Below are 9,287 nucleotides of genomic sequence, written 5' to 3'. Positions count from 1 at the left end.
TGGATTGATGAATCGATGGATCTATCCAATGTGCTCCCGACATGTCCTCTGCAGTGTGTCATGGATGCACATCTGCTGCCTGCCTGCCTGCCTCTATGCTTGCAAATGCGTTCAGATCCATCGAATCCTCGCGGATAATTAACTATAGGAAACCGGTGTGGCCGCTAGTTTCTTTAGGCGAAATAAAAAAGAGAGAAGTAGAGGAAGCTAGAAGAAAAACTAGCTAGAGGATAATTCGGTAGTAGCAGTGTTATTGTATTGGCGCGCAAGCAAGCATGCAGTGGTGGTGATGTTCAACTTTCTCATCTTTACAGGCAAACAGGACTGTCAACAAAATGCTGATGTCTCGATCTTTAGCGGGTTTCATGGACGCCTGTCTCCATTAGTGGCCGTCGAACTGTACGGGCGGATAGATAACAGGATAAGCATGCACCATGAGATCTACGAGAGGATATAAAAATCTTTATAGCTAGCACAAGGCCACTTTAATTGATAAAGTTAGATGAGTTTTATTAGATTCAGAGGACAGATATATCGTAGCAGCTCTAGATATATCGAGTGTGTGTAGTGGAGTAGTCCTACTATGCAATGCAAACAAGCAGCTGGGCATATGAAAAAGAGCTGACAAATGGCATGGTTTTTCTGCTACTACCGCTAAGTCCTATGTGTCCGGCGTGCTACCTATACAAGATGGCATTGGCAATGGCATGGCAAGGGGCGTACGTATGTAGGGCATAAGAAGGTAATGGAACCCATAACGAGTCACGGAGGATGTGTCTCATCAACAGCGCGTCGTCATGAAACAGCAACGATCCATGACGGAAGCAATAAACGATCGATGATTGATTGATGCATGGGCGGCCGGAGACTGAAGACTGAATTGCTAGAGAGAAAAACACACACACACACACATCACAGGTCCTCAATGCAAACGGAAGAAGAAGAAGAATCTGGACATTTTACCTCTGGAGCTGGACTACGACATTAGCTAGGGTGACTGACGGCAATAATGCGTTCCCTTTAGAGCAAGTTTAATAATACAGTCCACTTGCTGGCTGTAAGGTTTCTTGCAGCCTTCTCCCAGCCCATCCATACAATAGTTAGCTATTCACTATTAATACATGGCCCACTTATCTCTCTCACAAGGTTTTTTTGGTTCCTGTGCCTAAGCTGGCTGTAAGCTTACAGCCTGCTTCTCCTCTCTCTCCTCCCTTCTCTCCTTCACCTCAGCATTTAGCCAGCTTACAGCCCAATGTAATACTTGCTCTTACTTCCTCTGAAGCAGCTGGGCTACTACGGCACTGTTGCCACGGCAGAATCACGTGGAACCTACGCCCTATCATCGAATTAAATCCCTTGGTGGAACTTGTGCACCGGAAGATCTTGGCATGCATCCCTGTCTGAACTCTGAAGTATGCAATGCAAGAAGACCGGCCAGACCGCCAGATCGTGGTATAGTAGCATTACTACTGTTAACTGATAGCTGATAGAGCCGTAATAAAACACTCAGAATTCAGAAACATGCAATCCTGCGCTGCGCAGATCGTGAAGAGAACTAGACACCTAGAGCTAATCCACACAGCTCTGTTTCGAGCAGCTAGAGCTAGCTTTGCGATGCCAACAAATATAAAAATTATGGAGCAAGCCGTGCATCTCAATCCGGAGAGGGATGTATCGTCATGTACTATCTGCACATGTTGTTATCATTGCCGATAATCAAACGGTGTACGTACGTCGTCCAGCGTCCTCCCACAGAGCCCAGCTCGATCGCCGCCCAGGTCCAACGACATCGCGCGTAGCTTAGCTTAGCCCTGCATGTGGACATTGACCAGTGGCGGGGCAACCGATCGATTGTCCTCGCACACCGGTTGGTCTTATCGGCGATGCAACGCGACATTATCACGCATGGCCGGCCGATCCCAATGCAATGATCGACGACGCGGCCGGGCCGCCCGGGCGTCCTCCGATCCTTGTCCCGGTGAGCGAGGCCCGTCCGCCCGACCTAACGCGCCAATTCGGTCGCGAGCAACCACCAGTCCCGTCGCGTGCCGTGTGGCGTTCCAGCTGGGAACCAGTAAAGCGACGGCACGCACGGCGGGCGTACGCTCACCGCGACGGCGGACTCGGATGAACTCGGGACGGTGAGATCGGCCCACGCAGACAGACGGCGACCCGCGGGGGCTCCTCCTCGACCAAAGCCGCGCGGTGCGGGGTCTGCGGACTGCGGGACGTGACGCAACTCGAGCCGGCCCACCGGAAATTCGCGCGCCGAGGCACGGGGGTTTGGGCCACCCGGCCGGCCGCGCTGCGGGAGCCAAGGATCGGAGGCGCGACCGCCCACGTGCCTGTCCCGCGTCCGGCGTCCCACACAGCACACAGGCCGACGGGTTTTCGGCACCGAAAATCGCCGGCCCGCGCCCGTGCGCGTCTCATGTGTGCGGCGGCTTCGGCTTGGATTCCTTCCTTGTTCAAGGCTGGAGCTGCCCAAGTGCCGATGACAGATGGCCCTGCTTCAATGGGCTGATCCGGACGCAGTAATCCTCCTCCGTTCCAGTCTCTCCTGTGTTTCTGCAACAGGCTGTTGCTGGGCCATTTTCTTTACGCTGGGCCAGGCTGGTTGCTTCTTTTTTTGGTCCATGCATTCCAGTTAGCCCATGTAGCATTTATGTTTTAGGATACAACATGTATGTATGTTTGCTTGGATTTCGTTGATTATTTCACCTCGTGGTTTCTTCCCTATTTTATTTTGACTATTTTATTCGTGGTACAGGAATTACAATGTTTATAATATTCTTTTTCTTCTATTTATGTTTCTTATTTTCCATTTTTTCTACTTCTATACTGGAATATTATTATCCTCGGCTTAGAATATTATTCTCCAAGATATAGAATAGTTTATTCTTTCATATTTTTTTCCTTTTTCCTTACCTTTTTTATATTTATTTTTGCTCCACATAATTTTGTATTTTTCTTTTTTTTCTTCTACTCCTAGAGACCTAGAGTGGATTTTATTTTCTTGCTGGACTAGGTTGTTCGGGGGTTTTCCGTGTGTGTTTTGAATTAGTCGTGTACTTTTTCTTTGAACAATTTCATTTGTTTTTAATTACTTCTATATTATCTATGTAGTGTGTTTGGATTTCTCGTATGTTATCCACGAAATATTCCGCAATGGATCTTGTATTGTTCCGAAGTATTACAGTGAAACAAATTACATGGTCTTTGTTGTGTTTTATTCGTGTTTATTTGTTTTTTATTAACTTTTCTTCTTTTTTCTCTACTTTAGCATTACATAATCTAGGAAAACATTAGACAATAGAGACAAGCGACAAGCTGCCACCAAAACATTCAAGAACGAGCAATGGTTAACGAACGGTTAATTAAGTCTTCTCAAACCTTCCCTAATTCATAGCTTTAACCCTTGTTTGGATCCTATAATCTAAAGTTTAATTAGTTACTAAACTTTATATCACTTTAGCATACTTGTCTGGTCTAATTAACTAATGGTGTTTTTGTGAGGTTGATCAAAATTTTAGACAACACTTTATACCACTTGTTTGGAGACTCAAGAGCTAAAGTTTAGTGGCTAAACTTTTTAGGTCATGGAATCCAAACAGGGATACCATTCACTATTTGGCTGTTCCTATTACTTGGAGATGCGTTGCGTTGGCAACTACGAGTGTTGTAGTGGTTTCGCAGCGGTACCTCACCCTGTGCGTTCGGTAATACCAAACCGATCGGTTCGTTTACTCGGTACCCAGACAAATTCGGTTCCTGAGAAAACTGGTACCGATCGGTTCCTAAAAAAATTCGGTACCGAGCTAATTCGGTATCGGTTCTTTCGGTTCGGTTCCGGTATTTGCCGAAAGAACCGAACATATTAGAGCAACATGTAACATCAAGTTTAATAGCCAATTTTAATAAAAATTCAGCATGATTCATATAGAAATAACAGTGTAAAAAATCATATATATAAAAAGCCACAATATAATAGGAGTAGATTAACACAAATATATAACATAATTGTCTATGATAGACCCATCAACAATATTATATATTGTTAGTAGACATATTCGGTACTAGTTCGGTACTTCGGTTTACCAAGGTACAGAACTGAATATACCTCGGTAAATTTGGTTTCTGAGAACTAAGTACCGAACAGGGAACCGAATTTTTCGGTTTCGGTAAATTTGGTTCGGTTCTCGATAAATTCGGTTCGGTTTTCGGTTTTCGGTATTTGGTGCTCAGCGTGACCGGTACCTGCTGTTTCTCAAAGTACTCCCTTCTCTACTCTTTTTTTTTCTCTTTCCTGTTTTCAGGATTTTCGGTGTTCGTAATTTAATTTTACTCAAGATAACATAACACAGCAATCCTCTTGCCGCTTTTTTATACAATATAAATAATTAAAAAAGGAAAGAAAAAACACACAAAGAAAAGGTGTCCGCGAGAATAAACCCCGTCGTAAATGCCCTGATCGGATCCAAAGCCGATCGTCACGCGAGGCGTGAGCATATACGGATTGTACACAAATACTATCCGCTCCGTAATTACAAATCCAAACCGTTTGTGTGGTAACTGCTGCTACGCAAGTTGCATGCAGATGCAGAGCCATGAATGAATTCGAGGGACAACAGAAAAATTTACAAAATGTGCGGCGCGTACGTACACAGCAAGTACCCTTGACACGGTGCTAAACGAACTTGTGGTTGGCTCACACCTCGCTGCTATATATGGTACCACTAGCAGCTTGATCTTGATGGCGCAGAAATAAATCGTCCTTTGCCTGTACTCCTCCTCCCCCACCCGCCCTGCGTTATTGATCGGTCGATTTGCCTGTCGCTTACCTGAACCGATCGATGGTATATATATATACCAAACCGATGTTTAGTTGCTACTCCACCAGAATTTGCAGACATCGCACTCAATACAGGATCCGTACACTAGCACCAGCAGCCGATCCGTCGAATTGATGGCCGTTAACTGACGCCATCTCTGCCGTAAACTCTGCCATTCCCTTCCTTGCAGGATTGTTCTTTACTAATATCCACTGTCACTACAGCACTACAGCAGCATGCTCTCCTTTCGGAATTTACTCCAGGCAGGCAGCAGGCTCTCTCTCTCTCTGAACCCAGCATCCTCTGAAAAAGTCTTCTTCAGATTGGAGCTGCAGAACAGATCTTGGCAGGCCAAACACAGCAGAGCAAACCCAGGCAGGCAGGTGACAGGAATGAACTCTGCCACTACCGGATCGGACCCCCAAAGCTAGCTAGGGACCCAATTAAAAGGACCAGAGTTTCAGTGCCACCACTTGATGGTTTTCGCGGAATGTCACCGGCCTGGGGATCCTCACCTTCCTCTCCTCGGTGCAGAGTCCAAGGCCACAAAGCGTACTTACCCCCAGATTATCCTACGCTTGTCGCCAGTTTTCTAAGCAAAGGCCCTCGCTAGTTCTAGTTCCCCCACCAGGCTTGGCTGGCTGATGATGCGTTCTCAGCTGGCTGGCTGGTTGATGGATCCATGGGGAGGAACGAAGAAGCACTTGCCGACGGCCGGTTTCCCAAGATCTCCCCACCATCCACGGATCTTAAGGCTTTGTTTAGATGCACCCAAAAACACAAAACTTTACCAGATTCTCCATCACATCGAATCTTGCGGCACATGCATGGAGTATTAAATATAGATAAAAATAAAAACTAATTATACAGTTTGTCTGTAAATCGCGAGACGAATCTTTTAAGCCTAGTTACTCTATGATTGGACAATGTTTGTCAAATAAAAACGAAAGTGCTACAGTGTCAAAATCCAAAAAAATTTTGGATCTAAACAAGCCCATAAACCTACTTGTTTATTACTAGCCATCAATACGCTCGAACGTGACCTGCTCCTCAACTGCTAGTAGATCATGGCGCCCATCTCCCAGCATGCACCCCAATCATAAACCACACTCTTTCCTCCACGTCTCTACTGCTAGTATACAGGATATAGCACCTCCGGCTATGGACAGAGTTTCTAATTGCTCGTCTTTGCTTGCACTGTTATGTTGGCCTTTAATGCATGTGTTCCTCTGCGCACTTAATTAACCCGGCATACCATTGACGGTAAACAAAAAAAAAACTTTGCATGAACTTCACTTTTTTGTTGATTTTTTTTTGGTTGATTCTTTTTTGAGTGGTTTGGAAGGAACATTCTGACATGAAATGGTACTTGCACGATTTAAATTTGGATGACGACACAGGTGGTGGTGGATGCGCAAGAACCAGCGAAGTGAATATTTTCCATATTGGGCTAGACTAGGAGGAACTGGCCGAAAAAACAGCGAGCCCATGGGCAGAAAGGTAAGGTCACAGGAAACCCTGGACCAGCATTAAAAAACACCGATCCCTTTCAGTGCAAAGCCAACAAGCGGCAGTGGGCGCGAGGGACGCAGCTAGTGCAGTGGGAATCACCGTCGCTCCTCTGCCATCTTCTCTGGCCTGGCCCTGGCCCTGGCCTTCCTAGTTTTCACCAACGCACTGAGCAGCCCAGATCCCGATGGCACTTGGCAGTAACATTCCTCGCTCATCAGCTGCTGCACCATCCACCACCTCATCCCCACTTGTTTGCCACCCTGCCTACCCTATCCATGTGCTCACTCACATGCATGATCCCATTATCCCAAGCCATGCATGCATCCCCAATTCTCTCGTCTCCACCTCCGAGTTTAATTACGGCAGCCACCAGCCACCACGCTAATCATAGTTTACGGCTTACTTTAATCGCGCTTTACTGCTTAACCACCCTTTTTTAACTGGACTGATGGTTGATCCGCCTCGGCGAGAGCGAGGGGCTGAGGCGTGGGCCCCCCCGTCGTCGTAATAACCTTCTTTCCACGGCACGCCATAGAAGCCTCCACTGCAGTTTGCCTGTCCTGGGATACAGTGATGCATGGACGGATTATGCTGCGTAGTACTACTCCTACGTCGAATCAGAATATCAGATCCGCCGGGATAAAATTAATTATAACCTCGCCCGAGATAGTTCGTGCGGTGTACGTCACCATGGTTTCTGCCGCTACCTCGATATGTCTCGATCTACCTAGAGAGGCCGTCCGGGTGTGTTGTGTAGTATCTACGAAAATTGTAAGTAGAGAATTCCAAGACGTACGGTAAAATTTCACTTTGATGTATGTACGGGGAGGTTGATACGAAACGAAGTACCAGATCCAGATGGATGGAAGAAGTAGCGTGATGCAGAAGGATATTATCAGAGGATTTCAGGACCAGCAACAGGAGAGAATATATATCCAAGTATAACTGCATGCGGGTGGTTAACTCGGATAGAGATAAAATCAGATTTTTTTTGCAAGCCAGCTAGCTGCTGTACAGTAATAATTAAATTCCATCTACGATACATGAGAGAAATTACAGTAAGCGGATGATCGATCTATTGGGGGTCAAGATAACCTCTGAATAAATAGTAAATGACTACGCTGCGATTCTACAAGCTACTACTTCCAGAGAAAAGCAGCTAGGCAGATGAACGAACACTGTTGAATGGTGGTTAGCTAGGATATAAAGCTTCTTCTTTGGTTTCTCCTTTCCGTTATGTTTTTTTTTTTGGCATCTTTTTTTCTCTCCTCCCTTTCTAGCTTCACCTTGCACCGCACGCTCGCTTCAGATGCTGACCACCGGCGTCCACTCAAACCGGCCGCCGGCTTCGAGGGGCACACCGCGGACGAAGTCGAAGTTGTACCTAGCCAAGGTAGATCGCAACAAAGCACGCACGGCAGGTTAGCAAAATTCAGCACGCCGGCAGCGGTTAGCCACGAAAATTAAGACGGAGAAGAAATTTTGCGCGCGGTAAGAGAGTACGGACAGTAATTCCTGCATGCTATGCGAGAGCACGTGGTAAAAAAAATTTCGGGCTGCCGGTAGCTTGGCGAGAGGAGTCTTACTTGGAAGCGAAGCGCTTGGCCTGGGCCGCCTCGGCGGCTGCGAAGAACTCCTCGATCTCTTGTGCTGGTGGCACGATCGGCACCGGGGCCGACGTTGCCGCCGGCAAGGACCGGCCAGTCTTGTGCCCCGCCAGATCCGACTCCAGATCGCTGAGCTCGCCGTGCGCCCGGCTCGATGGCGTCATCTCTCTCCTGAATTTTCCAAAATTCACGAACGGAACGACGTCAGGAACACGGCGGAAGGCATAATTCAGCAGGATTTGCGAGAAACAAGGGAGAATTCTCCAACCTCTCGCGGTCTGGGCCGTTCCCCGAGTTGCTCGCCGAGACATCCGGGGCGTGATCCCCGCCAACCTGTTAGATAGAGCACCCAAAACCAAAGAAAGCCACGGAATTCAGCAACGGGAGGCGCCGGAGATCTCGCGAAATTCCAGTAACGGGAGGCGCCGGAGATCCCGGGCAATTTTCGAATTCGAATAATTCTAGGGTTTCCGCTCTCTCACCTCCGCAGCGCCGGAGCGGCAGGCGTGGCTCTTGTTCTGGCCCCCGACGTCCACCGACGACGCCGTGCTGGAGCAACGCGAGAGCCCAGCCACGAGCGCCGCGCCCTGCTGTCCTGCACCAGCAGCCTCCGCGGGCGTCGGAACCGACGGCTGCGGCTGAGGCGGTGCCATGAACAGCATGCGGCTTCGCAGGTGGATGTAGCAGCTCCCGCCGTCCCCGCCAGCGCCCACGGCGGCAGGCTCCCCCGCCGGCACGTTCGCGGCGGGCGTCAGCGCCTTCTTCCTCCTCGGAGCGACCTTCGCGACACCGCCGGTCGCCGCCGCGGACCTGGACCTCGTCCTGACGCCGACAACCTGCGTGACCTCGACCGCGGCGACCTCCTCGCCCGCGGCCCCCCTGCACTTGCTGCGCATGTACTTCCCCATCTGACGGAACGCCGCCGCCGCCGGCTTGCTTCTCTTGGCCGGTTCCTCTTTTTCCTCTCTCGCAGCCCACGCCTGCGCGGCGCTGCCTGCGCTGCAGCCGCTTGCGCTTTGGATTCTATCACAATCCCACACACCCGTCGGGCGCTCGCGTGCGCGTACAGATATAAGATGCCGCGGCCGCGAGGAAGAGATCCGGATCCGACGGCCAGGATCGTCCCACCCCGACGGCGCCGTTAGCCGGATCTGGCCGTTGGGAGACGGACGGGATGCGCCCGCGCGGTGCCGGTCGCGTGCGGCCGGCCCCACCTGCCGCGGCCGGTACGTTAGGCGCGCCCGCGGTGTGCCCCCCGGCGGCCAACGGGGTGTAGCCGGTGGGAACGGCGTGCAGCAGCCCGCAAACGGAAAACGTAACGGGAGGAAGCTTCGGC

General features: G+C 49.4%; 1 protein-coding gene across 1 annotated transcript; it reads right to left on the bottom strand.

Annotated features, from left to right (window-relative positions):
- On the bottom strand, positions 7,301 to 8,994 carry LOC8078913 (cyclin-dependent kinase inhibitor 1). The gene is made up of 4 exons (XM_002452827.2): positions 8,434 to 8,994; positions 8,220 to 8,284; positions 7,931 to 8,122; positions 7,301 to 7,728 (listed from the first exon to the last, which is right to left on the bottom strand). Exons 1-4 carry the CDS (start codon positions 8,857 to 8,859, stop codon positions 7,650 to 7,652), a joined length of 762 nt encoding a protein of 253 aa, XP_002452872.1. The 5' UTR covers positions 8,860 to 8,994; the 3' UTR covers positions 7,301 to 7,649.

The sequence above is a fragment of the Sorghum bicolor genome, chromosome 4, assembly GCF_000003195.3.
Source record: "Sorghum bicolor cultivar BTx623 chromosome 4, Sorghum_bicolor_NCBIv3, whole genome shotgun sequence".
Lineage (NCBI taxonomy): Eukaryota > Viridiplantae > Streptophyta > Magnoliopsida > Poales > Poaceae > Sorghum > Sorghum bicolor.
The sequence above is the reverse complement of the archived record's forward strand: the minus strand, read 5'-3'. Positions and strand labels throughout refer to the sequence as shown.

Coding starts and splice junctions, on each gene's coding strand:
- LOC8078913 (XM_002452827.2), bottom strand. CDS start 8,859: ATGGGGAAGTACATGCGCAGCAAGTGCAGGGGGGCCGCGGGCGAGGAG. Junction 8,123..8,219: donor AACGGCCCAGACCGCGAGAG/GTTGGAGAATTC, acceptor TGGAAAATTCAG/GAGAGAGATGACGCCATCGA. Junction 7,729..7,930: donor GCCAAGCGCTTCGCTTCCAA/GTAAGACTCCTC, acceptor TACCTTGGCTAG/GTACAACTTCGACTTCGTCC.